An 18,288-nucleotide genomic window follows, 5' to 3' on the forward strand; every position below is an offset into this window, starting at 1 on the left:
CTCATCATGCACGACTACTTCCAAATCCCAGCCATGCCTTATGCTAGTGATGGGGAGCTACGAAAGATACCCAGTTGCTGAGCCGTGACTTTCTTATCTGGGAAGATCAATTTGTAGTGCTACTATAAGGATTGAAATACATATTCCATGAAAAGCACTCAAAACAGAGCTTAGTACAATAAATATTAGCTTTTTAACTTGAAATACACTATGGTTTTTTTGTATACATGTATTAGGAGTAAAACAATATAGATTATTTTAGGTAAGCCAATATTCGTTTTATATTACACACTTATTTTTCCCTGTTTCCTGCTTATTTTGTACTCCAACTTCTGCTACTTGCTACCTTCCTATTTATGTTCTACTTATTTTTACATTTCATGTTCTATAGACTGCCATGTATCTTTCCCCAATCAAAATGCTCTTAAAATATCTGCTAGAACTTCAGTCTTCTGTTCTAAAGCTGAGTGTATGGTTTGGCAAGATGTTCTGACTTCAAATATCAGGTTCAAAGTTAAACTTCACTGATAACTCGCACAGAAGCCCCTGACTAATAGAAAAAAAAGATCTGATTCAGCACTATGATCAGCATGACTTCTGTAAAACTAAATGAACAACTCTGCACATATCTCAGATATTTCTACTTTAAAATGCTAAACAGTAGCTTCTTAAGTTCATACACTTAACTTAGTAACTGATATGACAATGCCTGAGTGTACAATTGTAAGGAACTTGTAGATGACTTTACTGACTAGTTTACATGTATGTATATGTATGTATTTTTTCTCTTCAGAGTAGTATCTCACTCACCTTCATATTAGTGAGTGAGATACTACTCTGAAGAGAAAATATGTGTGTATATATATATATATATGTAAACTATTTCATCATATATCACCTAACTGCGGGATGAAAATGAATCCAAATGAACAGAAATTATAGTGTAAGAGGAGTACCCTCAACCAATGATAGAAAAAGGGCAGCGAGTAGACTAGGGCAACCACAGCTGCCCAAACAAGATTTCTAAGTAGACTTTTGGGTTCTGACAGCTTCTAGCCAAAGACCTTCTTCTACTTATTGCCAAGCCTTCTCACCTACCTCCACCTTCATCATTTCACCAACCTTTTACATCCAGACTAAAATTCCTTAGCCAGATTAACCCAAAAGTCCTCCTTTTGTTCAGCAGAGACAAACTCCCAGTTACTGAGAACCTCTTCTTAGAGGTGAGCATTATTCTAAAAGGCTCAAAGGGCAGGAAGGAAGGAAATTTAATTTAGTGACCTGAGTAAGGTATGAGCCTCTCTGTTGGTATTACCAATAAAAAAAAAACGATTTTAAACCAAACTCATCTTTATAGATAGTATCAACACCTCTGTGAAGTTCCCACTGGAACCCCAGAGCTGCCTCTCCTGTGCTGAAAATGGGCTCTCATCCATCACCTGCTGAGAGAACATTTGCAGCTTTCTCATGACAGTGGCAACCAACAGTTGCAGTTCTGGAGTTTTGCCATTTTAGTGTGTCCAGAGCAGTATTTGTCAAATAAAGCACTTTACCCTTATTATTTTAAAAGAAAAAGAATTTTAAAACAGGAAAATAGACGAAAGTGAGGGACAGATTTAATACAACCAACAACCAAGACTAAGATTGAAATCACTATATATGCTGAGAAAAGACCCTCGTTGGATGTACTTGCTGATCAGAGGTCCAACTGTTTAGAAAAAGAACATTAATGAATGCACATTAGTAACTGGAAGTTAAAATACGATTCTGTTGCAAGTGTCTGCTGAGGCACAAAGAAAACAAGATGCCCAGTGAGGTTTAAAATCGCAATGCAGAAACTGTGAAGTTTACATGACTCTTATCCCTCACCTATATCTAGCATATAGAAGCATGGACGTTGGAGAGGGGAAAGGAATATCTGAGAGACCATTTATTTGTGTGCTGAGGACACCCCAAAGGTGGAGTGATGGAGGTACTTCCCCTTCCAACTCAAGTCAACAAAAGGATTTTTTCCAATTTTGGTATCATTGATCTACAATTACATGAAGAACATTATGTTCACTAGGCTCCCCCTTTCACCAAGTCCCCCCCACATACCCCTTCACAGTCACTGTCCATCTGCATAGTAAGATGCTGTAAAATCACTACCTGTCTTCTCTAAGGAGACTAGTTGTGGAGCTGATCTGTGTTCACTGCAGTTTGGGGAACATTATGGATTAGTGCCTGACTGTCACCTGGAAACCTAAAGGGTAACAGACGGGCTAGGTCGAACACAGAATGGCAGAGTAAGAACATAGGCTGGGTTGAGCAGCCTACACGCTCAGTGTTTGCCGAAGGATAAAATGAGTATTTCCCTTTTAAAGGCAGGTGAGCATGGGGAGAGCAAGGACCTACATGTTGCCTAGGTTTATCTTACATCCTGTCTAAAGAATTGCGTAGCAGGGTGCAAAGAGTAGAAGGAGCTGATGAGAAAGCTGGCTATCAAGAGATGGAGGAAGAAGAAGCAAGAGTAGAAGTAATACGGAAGTAGTTGCGGAGAGATCCCAAGAGATCAGGGATAAGGGAAATGTGCAGGTTCTCCAAACAATCTGTGCAAGTACCCACACAAGGACAATTCAACTCTGAACTCCTGCCATGACCAGAGAACACTACAAGAGCAGCACCAGCCAGGTGAGAACTCTTGTGCTCCTTCTCCCTCTTCCTCCTTGATGTCTTCTAACCCTATCTGCAAATGTAAGTAGCGAGATGTAGAAGTAGGACTAGAGCCACAATGTGGGGGAAACTGCAGGCAGTTCACATGGGGAGGTCTCAGACTGGGGAAAATGAGCTATTAATTTTCAGTGGTTCTGGATCAATAATCAATAGACTTCCCCTCCCTTCAAGGAGCCAGTGAGTAGAAATCAGGGGTTCATTGAACTTGAGTGGGAAAAAATCATTACATATTTATTTTCATTAACCTCTAACTGAAATTTAGCCTCTCCTTTAATTATGAATGCATGTAACAAACAGTAGTATTAGCAGCATCTGTGACGGAAAGAGTTCCCATAGCAAGCCTGACAGCACTATTCTTAGAAAGACCTGCTTGCAAGGTGGACCCATGGCTAAATCTGCAAACTATGATTCCAGTATTGCCACCTTTCCCCCAAGTGATAAGGGTGGTTCACTATGCCTAGATTGTGCAAATAATGTGGCTTATGCCTGGAATTTTGGTACATGCTACATAGAGGCTGCTTGGGTGACCAGTGCCTAATAAAACTGAGCACTGAGTCTCTAATGGGCTTCTCTAGGAAGAAATATTACACATATGTTGATAATTTTTCTTGCTCAATTTGCACCTTGAATGATCCCTCATCAGAAGGAGAGATCATAATAAGGAAGCATGCACATGGATCCCACCAGGCTCCACCTGTGTCTTTTCCCCTTCTGGTCTGGCTCTGTGTCTTCATGACATCACGGTAAATCATTTTATCTGTGATTACAACTGCATGCAAGATCTGTGAGACCATCTAGAGAATATTTGAATGTGTGGTAGTCTTGGGGACCTCCATCCAACACTGGTGGAATTTGCTAGAATGACCCCAGCTTGCTGAAATATAGCTACAGTGTTATTTTGGGGGAAAGAGAGGGGGCAGGGAATGGGGGATCCCTCCATGTGGGTGGCAATGGAGTTACCCTTAGTATGGAGCAGCAGCTGAGCTTCTGTTTCTAGCCAGAGATAAAAGTTAGCCATGGCGTGGCAAAATGAGAGAGCCATTCCTGGGAGAACAGGCTCACTGGACCCCCCAGCTGCGTTTGGCCATGCAGGCTAAAGTGAGGGAAAAGTAGCTTTGACCCAGTTAGTGATTTGTTTGTCTTTTTTTCTCTCTTCCTCCTCTGGGCAAGAGGAGAAAGAGCCCAAGCATAAAAAATAAGTTTGTGGTTGCTCTGTCCTCTAAGTAGGAGGAATAAAGGCTAAATCTGTTCCCAGGGCTGAGCAAGGTGTAGAAAAAAATGGAAACTCCCTTGGACAGGATGCTCACCTGATCCTGATCTACTTGCTCACTGCACACGTGCAATGCTTTCGCATGCTTATGTAATACTTGGATGGCTGCATAGGCACACGCTTACATATGTGTTGGCAATGAGCCACTATTGTATAAAAGGGTGACCACTAGCCATTTATGCATAGAGGCAGATTGTGGGTGGTGGACTTGCTGCATGTGGATGAAGATCTACATATGTGAAAAGGATTCTGGCAGTTGACCTGCCACCACATGAATAAAGCAGCAGTTTTGGCCACTGAGGACCAAGAAATGGAAGCCAGAGACAAAGCCACAATCCTGGCCTATGCACCTGTAAGACTTCCTGCTGGAGGGTGAGCCAACCTCGCCTGAAGCCACACAGGTGATGGTTGGGCGATAAGGTTTGACTGAGGGAGAGGGTCAGGGCACCCACCTTGAGGGACCAGGTGAGAACTGGAGGCCGCCTGTTGAAATGTCAGTTCATTGGTCCCCAGTGCACGTACAATGTGTCCTGGCTCTGGTAGACACAAGAGCCAAGTGCTCACTGATTTATGGCAACCCTGAGTGGTTTCCCAGGACTGCTACTGTTGTAGATGGAAAAGGAGGTAAGGCTATCAGAGTGAAACAAGCCCAAATTCCATTGGGAATAGGGTATCTACGCCCAAAGGAGAATACTGTGTATACCTCTCCCATTCCTGAATATATCTGGGGGATTGATATCCTGCAGGGCCTGTGGTTACAGACCACTGCAGGTGAATTCAGACTGAGGGTACGTGTGGTGAAGGCAGTTCTGAGGGGACATGCTAAGCACTCGCCCATAGCTTTACCAGTTCTTTGTGGGTAACTAATACCAAGCAATACAAATTGCCTGGAGGGCATAAAGAAATGGGAGTAACCCTCCAGTAACTGGAGAGGGTTGGTATTATAAAGCCCCCCATAACCCCTTTAATTCCCTGGTGTGGCCAGTAAAAAAGCTGGATGGCTCCTGATGTGTGTCCATGATTACAGAGAACTGAATAAAGTCACACCCCCTCTGCATGCTGCCATCCCCTCTATTTCAGGCCTTATGGACACCCTCAGCCATGAACTAGGAACATACCATTATGTTGTGGACCTTCTAATGCCTTCTTTTTCATTGATGTAGCACAGGAAAGTCAGGAACAGTTTCCCTTCACGTGGGAAGGCCAGCAGTGGACATTCACCATCCTCCCACAGGGGCACCTCCCCAGCCCCACCATCTGTCATGGACTTGTAGCCCAGGACTTGGCTACATGGGAGAAACCACCAAGGATGCAGCTGTGCCCTTATGTTGATAATGTCATGCTTACTTCTGATTCTCTTACAGACCTGGAAGGTGCAGCACCTAGACTGCTGTGCAACATCTACAGGAGAAAGGATGGGCTGTGAACAGCACCAAGGTTCAGGGACCTGGTTTGTCTGTGAAATTCTTGGGGGTTGTCTGGTCAGGTAAAACTAAAGTTATCCCAGAAGCAGTCATAGACAAAATTCAGGCTTTCTCTACTCCTACCACTGTGGCAGTATTACAAGAGTTTCTATGTCATCTAGGCTACTGGAGAGTGTTTATCCTACACTTGGCACAAATTCTGAAGCCCTTATACTGTTTGGTATGAAAGGGTGTCAGGTGGGACTGGGATGAGACCTGTGCAACTGCCCTTGGTGCTGCAAAACGGGCAGTCAGTGCCATGCAGGCCTTGAGTGTGATAGACCCATCAAGGCCCTGTGAGCTGGATGTTCATGTGACTGAAGACAGTTATGGCTGGGGTCTCTGGCAGCGGCTTGAACAAACTTGCCAACCTATTGGATTCTGGTCACAACTCTGGAAAGGAGCAGAGGTTCAGTATACCTTAATAGGGAAATAAATAGCTACCGTGTACCTTGCTTTGATGGCTACCAAGCTCATTACTTGGTACAGGTTATAACTATCTATCCCATCGTGGGGTGGGTGTAAGACTGGACCCAAAAGCTGCCAAGTGGCATGGCACAGACACCTATGCTGGCCAAGTTGGATGCATACCTACAGCAGTGTAGCACCCTCTCTACTAGCCCCTTGAGTGAAGAACTCCAACACTTACTGGGGCCAGTGACATGTATCAGTAAAAGGCAAGAAGAACCTGCTTGAGAGCCACTAGTAGCAGAGAACCCTTATTGGAAGGGAAGAAGCCCTATATCCAAAGATGGATGATAGACAGACAACTTTAGCCATGGGCAGCCCCTGAAATGGAGGGCCATAGCTTTCCATCCTAAGACTGAGACAATATGGATGGAAGATGGTGAGGGAAGAGCAGTGAATGGGCAGAGTGGTGAGCAGTGTGGCTCATGATCACCCAGGAGCCCACCCCACTAGTTGTTTGTACTGACAGCTTGGCTGTCTGTTGAAGCTTGACTCTGTGGCTACTGACATGGTACCATGCCAACTGGCTGGTTGGTCACTGAACCCTTTGGGAGCAAGATTGGGGCAAGACTTATGAGCCTCTGGTCAGACTAAAACAGTTGCAGCATATCATGTGACAATATTTTTGCTGCTGGCATCCCCAGGAAATGATGAAACAGATGAATTGGCCCAGGTACATTGGCTAGAAGGAAAGCCCATCTCTGAAGTGGCCCAATGGTTACATCAATGTTTATTCCACGTGGGGCAGAAGACAATGTGGGCGTAGCCTGTTGGTGGGGCCTGCCTTTAACCTTTGAAGAAGTCAGCAGAGCCTGGCAGGAGTGCATTGTATGCTCTAAAAGGAACTTACATCTAGTCGCACAGCAACCTGGGACAATAGCTAAGGGGCCAATATCCCTTGTCAGGTGGCAGATAGACTATATTTGGCCTCTGCCCATATCAGAAGGGTATCAATATGTCATGACTTGTGTGGACATAGATACTGGACTTCTGGTTGCTTTTCCTGCATGTTACATGGACCAGCAAATGAACAAAAGAGGCCTAGAGGTTCTCTTTGCAGTCTATGGCTGACTGCAGGTAATTGAAAGTGATCAAAGTATCCACTTTGCTGGACATGCACTACAAGAATTGGTGTAACAATTAGGGATAAAATGGAAGTTTCATGTACCATATAATCTTACCAGGGCAGGCATGATAGAGAGGTACAATGGTATGTTAAAATTCTGTCTGAAATCAGATACCAATAGTCTATGGAAAGATGGTCAGTCCACTTACGGACAGTGCTATGGTGTTTGAATGAGAGGCCCCAGAAGGGGACATTGAACCCCATGGACATACTAGCATACATTCCTGCCTCCCCTATACAACTTCAAATACAAACCAAGGAGGAATTGTTGAAGCAGGGGTTTGGCCACCAGAATAAAATCTTGCTTGCCGGCACTGACCACAGTAAACCTGAGACTCCATTCAGTGGATGTGCCCTTGGACATTTCAACACACGAACCAGCAATGGCTGGCCCTCCTGGCATCTTGGGGGCAAGGCCTGGAGGCTGACCTCCTGTATGTCACTGGAGTAATAGCAGAGTGGCTCCCACAAATTACAGTAGTGTACCCTAAATGGCTGGAAGGTAGGAGCATCTTACCAGAGAGTTTTGTTTTATCTTTATGGCCAGTGCATGCACCTCCAATAGCACTATATATAGACCCCTCAGTAACCCCCACAGGGAGAGGGGTAAAGGTATGGTATTCTAAACCCAGACAGTACCCCCTTCCTGCCACGGTCCTATCACAGGACCACTCTCTTGCATGCATCCTACCTGATGGACAAGATTTGCCTATGTTGGTGTCATTAAAACATGTGCCTTACCATCCTTAAAGCTAATCTCCTTTAATGTCTTCATAGATCAGGCACACACCCTAGCAAAAACTGCCAACATGGCTGCTTGCTGGGTGTTCACAGTGCTCCCTGCCAGTTCTGCTCCTGACCTCCCTCCCATGGAAAGTGAAAGTCATGAACTCATCTGAATGGAACTAGTTTGAGTATGGCTGGAATGACCACTTGGTGGCAGTTAATCTCCTCAGGCTTGAGGACAACTATTATCATCATAATTTCTGTTGTTATATGTATCCTAGTATGTTGTTGTAGCCTCTGTTGCTATTGTTGAATCTCATTATAATGTTCCACATTTCTTGCACAGGGACCATTGTGGAAGACTGAGGGCACATAGATTGTGAGGTGAGAATCCTGGAGGGGTGGAGTGTAGGGAACATGGAAGTTCCCATGGCCAGTATGCTCACCTAAACCTAATCTACTAGCTCACTGTGCCCATGCAATGCTGTTTCATGCTTATGTAGTACTTGGCTGACTACACAGACACATGCTTATACACATGTTGGCAATGAGCCACTAATGTATAAAAGGATGACCACTGGCCACTTATGCACAGAGGCAGATGGTAGATGATGGACTAGCTGCATGTGGATGCAGACCCACAGATGTGGATGGGATTCTAGCACTCAACCTGCCACCACGAGAACAAAGCTTGGTATAAGACCTTTTACCCCCAACATTCTGTTGTTGTTATTTGGTTTCACTGAATCCAGAGTGAACTTGCCTGGAGCTGAAATCCTCCAGTGCTGCCCAAGGCTTTAGATAAACTGGAGGAAAAAAGAAATAAAAATCCCATACTGGCCATGGGAACTTCCATGTTCCCTACACTCCACCCCTCCAGGGTTCTCACCTCACAATCTATGTGCCCTCAGTCTCCCACAATGGTCCCTGTGCAAGAAATCTGGAGCGTTATAATGAGTTTCCACGACAGCAGTAGAGGCTACAACAGCATTCTTCAGCCTAGCTGTCACTGCAGCTCCGCTCTGCTCCCCTCCACGTACACTCCGCGGGTTCTCCAGGCAGCTGTGATGTGAGCCCTGTAAATGGTGAATTTACGGAGGAAGGAAAAGGATTCAAAATCACAGCTTTACATTTTGTGGCTATTGCATCTGGATGTATGATGCAAATTAATGTAAAATGTTATATGATTTTAATTTCATAAATGCCAGAGGGGTCATGACAGCCAGGAAAAGCTGCAAAGAAAAAAAAAGTGTCAGAAGGACACAGCTTCCTTGCTTTTTGCCAGAGGTGGATGTATTGAAATTTAAACTCTTAGTACTGGAAACTAGCTTCTGTAACTCATGATTTCTTTTGCTGTGATTTTTCCCTATTGGAGTCTCTGGAAAAAGGGAGTCTGTTTCTAGATACAGATACCCTTCTGGAAGTTTAGAAAGCTGTTTTTATATTGCTGATGAGTTCTTGTAAAATCAGATTCTGACCCTCAGGGCCTGAGGGTTTTCTGGCCTGGTGTGCATATTTTTGCATGGGTCAATTTGGACCCTAAGACTGACAAGGTGAAAAGTGCCTCAGAAAGCCTTGCTTCTTACTTGGATTTGAAACACAGGTGCCTGGCTTAACAGTGTCTCAGCTTTGCTGCCGCTGAGAAAAAGCCACTGGCATTTTTGGTATACTGAATTCACAGATCCTAATTGCCTGGACCTGACTCCAAGCTGAAACCTGATTCTGCCTGCTAGGGGTTGCTTCAGTGTCCACATGGAGCCGCGCTGAACTGAAAGCACGTGCAGGTGAATGACCTAAACTCTGCTGGAAATTTAGGACACCCCTCTATGAGGTCACAGCTATGAACACTATGGATGCTGGTGGGACCAGCTTGGTCTCTTGCAGATGCCCGAGGGAAAGGGCTAGTTCTCGAATGGGACCATATGAAGTACAGTTGCAGATGGGTGCTGTATTTCTGATGAGGAGGACGGCTGCATTCCTACACTGTATTTCTGCTGTAGATGCAGGATGGCGGAGGGCCCTCACGGGGAGTGTGAGCCCTCCACCCACCTCTGACAGGTCAGTCTGGACCCCCTCTGGGGGTGGGAGCTGTCTTAGGGCTGCTGACTGCTGTTCTGCTTTCCAGATTGGTTGCAGTTTGCAACAGTGGAATGACAGCCTGCTCTACTGCCCTCACCTTTCTCCTGCTGCACGTACCTTGGTAAGGCATTGGCTCATTCAAGGCAGATGCCCCCAGAGAGGGAGTGATCTTTTCTAGGCTGCTTACTGGGTAAATGATCAGGACAAGAGGCTTGGGGGCAGGAGGGGTTATGTAAGCCCATTTTTTAAAAACATACTGAAAAATCAGGATTTTGCCCTGACCAGTTCCTGAATATGATGTGTTTCTGTTTAGTTGTATAAAGATGATATTCTGTGAAAATGCTGTGTCGCTATTGCACAGAATCCATCTAGATGAAAAGTTCAGGCAAAAACAAAAGGAATGATAAGGGAAAACTGTAGTTAGGATTAATGAATGGGACACACTGATTTTGCAACAACAATAACAGCAGAAAGACCCCTGGCACCTGGGGAGGCAGGGCATGGGGATAGAGCATTAATGATCTTTGTTTTCAGAATTGTTCCTGGAAGCCTTCCTCTCTTCCTAAAGGAAACCTGTGCAGCTTTTGCAAGCTGCTGTGAGTGCTTCAGAGTCCCCTGGGCTGACGAACCCAGCTCCCATGTGACATGACAGCGCCACCATGAGCCAGCAAGGCCTAGCCAGCTCCCTCAGGGTCCCCTCAGAACACTCCCCCATGCTGTCCATGCTCAGCAGTGGTCAACTTGTGCTGCTGACAGACTGTTTGGAGCTGGCTGCCTTAGGCAGTCCCTCTAACAGCAAGGACTGAGCTTAACCACTTGGACCAAAATTGAAAACCCTGGGGCAGAAGGAAGCATGGCACCAGCCACAACGGGGACCCTGTCCACTGTGCTGCCTAACCAGTGCATGCCCTGCTTGGGGTGCCCAACCTTTGTAAACTCTTTGTTTCCAGGGGATACATGTGCCGTGAGGGACTGTACTTCTTGGATGTGTGCCCAGCCCATGGTGACACTGCCTCAGCCCTGGAAGGCTTCAGATCATCTTCATCTTACCAGCCAGAGCTGGACTGGGCCTGAATTGACGCCTCAGACCAGGTAAAAAGGGTTCGTACAGTAAGTTACAGAGGAAGCCACGTGGCTTTCGAATATAGATCTTTATGGCTAATTCTATGTGTTTTAACTGACTAAGTCCAGGACCCCACAGGGCATAATTGAGATCAATACTGCAGGTTGGCCTCAACCTGCTGTGTCAGGTCCTACTGCTCATAATTCTATGAAGACCCCTTGGCCAAGAGCCAAGAGAGTAGATTGTGCAAACAAGTTAACATAATAACCGTGAGACTGCTGTCCTTAGAATGGCCTGCTTGCAAGGTGGACCTTTGGCTGACATCTAGGAACTTCAATTTGGGGAATGTTCCGGCCCCTCCCCAAGTCATAAGGGTGACTCACTCCACCTAGACTGTGCAAACAGCAGGGGGTCAGGGGGTTTATGCTGAGCACCTGCTTTGTGTCTAGAGTTTTGGTCCCTGCTAGGTAAAGGGTGTCTGTGTGATCAGCCCCCAGTAAAAACCCTAAACTCTGAGTCTCAGAGGGCTTCCCAGGGCAGAAATACTGCATTCTTGTTGCCAAATTTTTATTGCTAGGAAGAGAGTGCTCTATGTGACCCCTCATGCGACAGGGAGAGCAAAAGGAAGGCTGCACAGATTCCTCCAGACTCTGCCTGTGTCTTTCCCCCTTATGATCTGGCTGGATATCCTTCCCACACCCCTGTACTAAGTCTCAGCCCTAAATGCCACTGTATGCTGAGGCCCAGGAGACACACCTTCTAGCAGCTCTCTGGATGGGGTGGAGATTTTAGGGTCTGCCAACACAGTCACCAGTGGAAATCTCAGATATTTGATTCTACCATAGATGTACATTATTTTGAAATTTCAATTGTATTGATCACTGCTTTGACATTAAGGTAAATATTAGACCTGCCACCAGATAGTGTATTATTTAATGTATTTATAAAGAAGCGTATGTATTATTATACTACATTTTTAAATGTTCTTAAATTTTCAAATTTTTAATACTGTATTTTGACAGAATTCATTGTTTGTAATTCTAAGTATTTGATTTGCTACATTATTCTGAGAGCCTGAGTCTGAGAACATGTCCACAGGCTTCACCAAACTGCCAAAGGGGTCTGCACAAAAGAATGCTTAAGGCTCTCTGCAATGGGTTAATACTGGGTTAGATGTATTAATCACTGATGGGCAATTTATTACCTCTAAGTGAATAACCATTTCATGCCCTAAATTTGATCTGGGGATGAGGAAGAATTAGTTCTACCGGTTACATTTAAAGGGGCAGCAGGAGCCACCAATAAAGTCATTTTATGATTTCATGCCATGTTTTTCAATGTGACAGTTATATATGTAATGTATCTAAAAGGTGAGATACAACCAGGGGTTTATAATGATGTTGAATTTTCTGGAACCATAGTGCCTCCTTATAGAATGTAAGTTTCTTGTTGAACTTTACTTATTGTGCACAAAAGAATCCCAAACTAGAACTCTGAAAATCTACTTCCCTGTCAGGTGCCTGTATGATCACAGACTGCCAACTTGCCTCCAGTTGGTACAAAGACAGCCATACAGTCGATGAAACTGGAAATGAAGACAGAGCCAAGTGAACTGTTGACAGCACTGCCGTGTCATAATATTAAGTGTCATGATGCCACCTACAAAGATAACTTCATTTTGGTTTCTGTTGGCAAGGTTTTTTGTATTTTTGAAGCCTTTCTTAAACCCTGGTGAAACGGTTTGCAATCAAGTTAATGGTGAACACCTTAACATGTGTTATAACTTAATATTACAGATTTGATCTTAGGGTCAACAGAGAGAGCCGCTAAGCTTGAGAAAATAGCTTATTAGTATACTACCCCGATCATCTTCTGAAGATGTACAGACATACGTTACCTGTTGGCTAATGTTTTCCTGCACACTGAAACAGTATGGACCAGAGGACTTTCTAATAGTCTATAACTGAAGTTTTTCTTTCACTAAATACAAAAATACTATGCATGTAAAAATATTAAGAAAGTTTATTTTACACATCATTTTTCCACTATTCCACTCCCAGTTCCTCATCTTTCCTTTTTGGTGAACTGCACTTGTGGGGCCCACATGCCATCAAAAGTTTGTGCAGAGCATCTCCAGCATTATATCATCCATGCTGACTGTGCCAATTATGCGCCTGAAGAACAATTCAACAATGACATCGGTATTGATGAATTTCATCAGGAAAAGGGCGCTGTTCAGCTCGGCGATTCTGGCCTGGAACCCCCTGTGCGTCATCCTGATGTGTTCGCTGAGTATCTGCTGAGTTCCCCACTGAAGTCCCTGAATGTACCTGATGCACTGCAGGCCTGGCAAGCCTGCAGGAAAAAAAAAAAGGGAGAAGAATCTCATTATAAACAGCTCGCACACAGGTCCTTACTAGCTTTTCAAACATACTCTTTTCTGCCTTTTCTCAAATTAAACCAGAGCTCAAGCTTCCTGGTTAAAAGGGCTTTCCAGAGCCAGGAGTTTTCAGAAACAACACTTCCAAGAACAAAGCATCATGTCGTTATTCTTATTTAACATTCTCTATGTTTGTATCCACATACTTACAAATTGCTGGCCCTGAGCCAACAAATGCATACTTAATTCAATATGACTGTAGAATATAGTTTAATGGATTCTTGTTCTAATTTGCTGTCTGTGCAAATATGAAAAAATAAGAATTATTTCAAGAAATGAGCACTCTACCTTTTACCTAAGGGAAACAGGCCATTATATAATGATAAAAGGTTTTACCAGATGACAAGTGTTTTACCATTCTTTCTCAAAATTCCCACCATTATAATGATTATCCAGCTGATGGTGGTAAACTTCACAGCCACAATCCATAACTTAATTATTTGCCTATAGGCTGATTTTGGTCTAGAGCCATAATAATTTAAGAGAGAACACTGGCCACTTGCTGTATCATGACTTCTGTATTGAGGAAGGTAAAGAAAAAAAAATAGGCATTCTAATCAACAGTCCAAAAGACTTAAAAAAATATAATTTTAAAGTAAGAGGTTCATTTTAAGCATTGTCATTCAGATATTAAAAGGTTAAAAAGTAAACATGAAAACAGCATGGATTGCAACACGGCTCAAAAGTAACTTTTCAAATAGAGAATGCATAACCTTGCAGTACAGTGTGATACCCAAGTAAAATGAAACAAAGCACAGTGCAAAGATTACATGCAGAAGGTGGTAAGGGCAAGCTGCTTTTCCAGTGTCCTTTGATCTCCCATGATAGTAACATTATATAAAGTTCTTTAACTTGTAATTAAGTAATTACAAGTTTACTGTGCTGTTTAAGTGATGTTGGTGGCAGCAATCTTATTCTTTCCCCTTTTCTATAAAACCCAACAGCAAAGTATTTTAAAAGCACCATACTAATCACAGATTAGCAAAACCAATCGATGTCCTTTAAAAATTATTGCAGTACATCTACCTACCACTTCGGCATTTAAAAAAATAATAAGGGAGAAATGTGGGATTCACATATAAATCAAGTATAAAAATCAAACGAATAATCATATCTGACCTGATTGTTTATATAGTTCATGATGCGTGATCAAAACCAAGTTTCTGTGATATGACTGCCCTTGCACTGTTCACCATGTAAGAACTTATTCACTATGTAAGAACTTGTTCACCATGTAAGAACTTGTTCATTATGCTTCAGAAGATTGGAGACTGTTGAGAATTAGGCTTGGGGTTGATTAATGATTGTGCATTGAGTCCCCTATACAGAATTTTATTGTTGTTAACAACCATTTGATCAATAAATATGAGAGATGCCCTCTCAAACAAACAAAAATCATTGCAATAGGTGAGTCGTTCCTATTACAGGCAAATATCGAATCTGATGGAGAACAAAATAAAGCAACATCTCTAAATCCATATTCCAATACTGATTATCCCAATCCACAAATTAACATCCCCCATTCCCCAGAGCTCATTATCCAGCCTTGAGACCAAATTTTACTGTATGAAGAGGCTTGCATGAAACCCCACCAGAAATCTAAAGCTCCTGCAGGTCTTGATCATGGCTCATGAAAACTTCATCTTGTGAACTGCACATCACTTTTTTCTCTGCCTTCATACTATGCCCCTCCTTTTCCACCACATCCCCAAAGCGGCTTTTGACCCCACAAAAAAGATTTGTCTTTAGAGTAAATTCAGAAAAAAAATGTTTAAAGAAAAATCAGGGGATATAAAAGGATTAACAGCAGAGAAAAGCCACACATTCAGCAGGCATGACTTTTGCCCTAATGCAGGACATATTTGTTTAAAAACACTCAGCTTAGCTGGTTAAGATCATATTGACAGAGGACTTAGAAAGCAGAGCAAAAATAAGGGAGAGGTGTGTGTGTGTGACAGAAGTATGCTAAACAGGGTGGAGGAAAAGAGGGAAACTAGTGGAATGTAAACTTCTGGAAGCTGAGCCCCTCTCTTACCTTTGTATCCCAATAGAACAAGGCATATGGTAGATGTTTAATGACACTGGCTAAAGGAGCAAGAAAATACTTTTCCAAATGATCTTAAGAACCATCTGAGACACTTAAAATGAATGCAGATTTGTAGAGTATGGACAAGAGCTACTGAATCAGAACCTCTAGGGGAGGGGCCTGGGAAGACTGAGCAAACCTCCTGAGTGTTTCTTGTGCACAGGTAAGTTTGGAGAGCAATGGTACAAGCAAAAGGTGACCTACAATGATCACTGGGATGATGTGAGGTCTCTTAGTCCTGCAGTGTGAGTAGTGAATGGATTATCCCATTAAATAGCACTTTACACCCATGCAAAAACTGCTTGGTAGGAGGCAAGGATATAATCTGGGACTCCTATTGTCAGGAAAAAATGGGTGGGGAGAGAGCATTATAAATGCTATCCCAACCCAAGCTGCCTGGAAACTTCCTGCCCACCTGTGACACTTTTGGAAGGATGCTGGTTGAAAACAACTCTAGTAGTAGGATATACTTGAGACAAGGTGCTGGGCTGTCCAGGGAGATATTCTCCCATGATTTGGTTGCACCATGTGGGGCAGACTGTCCAGCTGCCAACAAACCACCTCAAAATGTGGTGCAACAAGCATCCCTTTGGGCCCAGGAGACAGGAGACCTATGCTCCACGACTCACTGGCCAGGATTCTGGAGTAAGGTGACTTGGGACTAGGTTACCTAATCTGCAGATGGGGCAGAGGAAGGGTAGGGGGCAGAGGGGGTCGATTAGGAGGTCTCCAAAGTCTCCTCCACCTCTGAAATAAGAGGGCTTCTGCTCACAGCCCCTAGTGTTTTTCCTACTCCTTTGCTACCCTGATACTGACACTTGGAGCATCAGGCAGTCCAGCTGCTCGGCACCACAGAAATGACCATGCAGAGGCAAGCCCAGGAACGACAAATTCCCCTGTCCTGTTCGACTGTGTCCCGGGACAGGGTCTGTGAATCCTTAACAAATACTTCCTTTCTTGCCAGCCTGACTAGATTTCCTCCAACAAAAAGGTTCTAGTAAATGTCAGAACTGGGTTTTGTAAAGCAGTGCTGCAGAACGTGCAGTGAACACAAACTTTTGAAAGCTACTCAACTGGATTTAAGAGACTAGAGAAAGAATAGCTATGTCCCTTGAAGACACAGACTTCCCTGTAGTAACAGAAAGTGTAGGGACGTTAAGCGCAAGCCTCAACAAGACCCCTCCTCTCTGCTGAGTTTCTGGCAGCAGCCCACCCACAAGAGCTCCCCCAACTCTGCGGAGTTAATCACCATTCTTCACTTGTGCCCCGACACTGAGAACTCTTCAGTGCCTACACCCCGGTTAGGTACTGCTCAATGCTTTTCTGAGCCGAGAAAAGCCAGAGACTGAGGCTGGCGCCCTTACCCGGGTTAAAGAGCACGATCCCCTTGAGGTAGGCGTACTCCTTGGTACTGATGTTTAGGCTCCAGCACTTGTTAAGAAAGCCCTTGATGGCGTGGACTTCAGTGGCCGACGGCAAAAGCCCAGCCTCCTCCGGCGGCAGTACCAAATGTGGCTGCAGCGTCTGCAGGGGCGGCAGCTCATCGCCCTCGCTCTCCAGCCGCCTGATGGTGTGGGTCCTCTGCAGCAGTCTGGGCTCCGAAGTCTCCACCGTCTCGAAGTTCAAGCGGTCCTGGGCCATTTCCAGCATGAGCAGCGGCAGCCAGCAGTTGCTCACAAGCACCAGCTGCTGATCCAGAGGCAGAACCTGGAAGCAGGGTAAGTACTTGGCGAAACGAAGCGTCTTCAGCAGGGCCGCCGAGGCTGCCTCGCAGACCACCTGTGGACTTTTGAGGGCCACCCGCTGCTGTGCGCTGCACGGGGTGTTCCACCAGGGAGCGGGCAGCTGCGCCTCTGGAGCCGCGTACGTCTGCTCTGAGGTGGTAGGCATGTTGGAGAGGATGCTGTCCTGCTGCGGGTGGTCTTCACCGCAAAAGCAGCGGCGATCCAGGAGCGCCACTTCCCTCTCGCCCGGCAGCTCCACTCTGTCCCCCAGCCTCTGCGTGCAATAGGAGCGGTCCCTCGACGCGCCCCGCAGCCGCGCCTCGGGCTCTTCCTGAGCCACGTGCGTTTGCTTTGCGCTGGTGAGCAAGCTGTAGAGGATGCTGCCCTGGCGCGGGTGCTCTTTACCGCAAAAGCAGCAGCGGTACTTGAGCGGCATGGCCTGCCCGCCCTGCACTCCCTCTCTGCCCATCGGGGGCTGCGAGCCGCACGAGCAGCCCCAGCACGAGCTCCCCAGCTTCGCCTCAGGCGCAGGCGAAGCCTCATGCATTTGCTTTGCGCTGGTGAGCATGCTGTAGAGGATGCTGCCCTGCTGCGGGTGGTCTTCACCGCCAAAGCAGTAGCGGCACTTGTGCGCCACTGCCCGCCCGTTCGGCAGCCCCTCTCCGCCCACCGGGGACTGCGCGCCGCAAGAGCAGCCCCAGCGCCGGCCGTCCTGCCGTGTCTTGGGCGCCTCAGGCGCCTCCTGAAACGCGTGCGGTTGCTTCGCCCTCATAAGCATGCTGTAGAGCATGCTGTCCTTCCACGGCTGGTCCTTTTTCTCCATGGCCTGTCTTGTCCGCTCCCGGCTCTGTCCAGTGGCGGCCTCCTGGGATCTATTTATACTGCGCGCTCACGCACGCGCGTCGGCCGGTCTCCGCCAGGGCAAGGGCGCGGAGGCGGGGGCGCGACGCGGCGCGCCAGCATACTTGCCCTTGACCTCAGCGGTTCAAAAGAGGCAGATGCTCCTTAAAGGCTGAAAATGGAAGACGAACGGAGGCATGGGAGCTCCTGGACACTTCCCTCCTGCCTCTTGTTACACCCTTCCCTGCCTCTTGAAGAGAACAGAGCCCAGGGAGCAGTTATTTGGGGCAC

At 45.6% G+C, this 18,288-nt stretch overlaps 1 protein-coding gene across 1 annotated transcript; it reads right to left on the minus strand.

Moving 5' to 3' along the window:
• Positions 1-12,942: 12,942 nt before the first annotated feature.
• Positions 12,943-17,989, minus strand: NR0B1 (nuclear receptor subfamily 0 group B member 1). The gene is made up of 2 exons (XM_036917937.2): positions 16,798-17,989; positions 12,943-13,262 (listed from the first exon to the last, which is right to left on the minus strand). The coding sequence occupies exons 1-2, from the start codon at positions 17,978-17,980 to the stop codon at positions 13,018-13,020; spliced, it is 1,428 nt and encodes a 475-aa protein (XP_036773832.2). The 5' UTR covers positions 17,981-17,989; the 3' UTR covers positions 12,943-13,017.
• Positions 17,990-18,288: the final 299 nt, after the last annotated feature.

Source organism: Manis pentadactyla, chromosome X (assembly GCF_030020395.1).
Source record: "Manis pentadactyla isolate mManPen7 chromosome X, mManPen7.hap1, whole genome shotgun sequence".
In the NCBI taxonomy this organism is placed as follows: Eukaryota; Metazoa; Chordata; class Mammalia; order Pholidota; family Manidae; genus Manis; species Manis pentadactyla.

What these genes read in the sequence shown, in the direction of transcription:
- NR0B1 (XM_036917937.2), bottom strand. Translation starts at nt 17,980, where the DNA reads ATGGAGAAAAAGGACCAGCCGTGGAAGGACAGCATGCTCTACAGCATG. An exon ending in GATCGTGCTCTTTAACCCGG is followed by an intron (nt 13,263 to 16,797) that starts GTAAGGGCGCCA and finishes TTTTTCCTGCAG; the next exon opens with GCTTGCCAGGCCTGCAGTGC.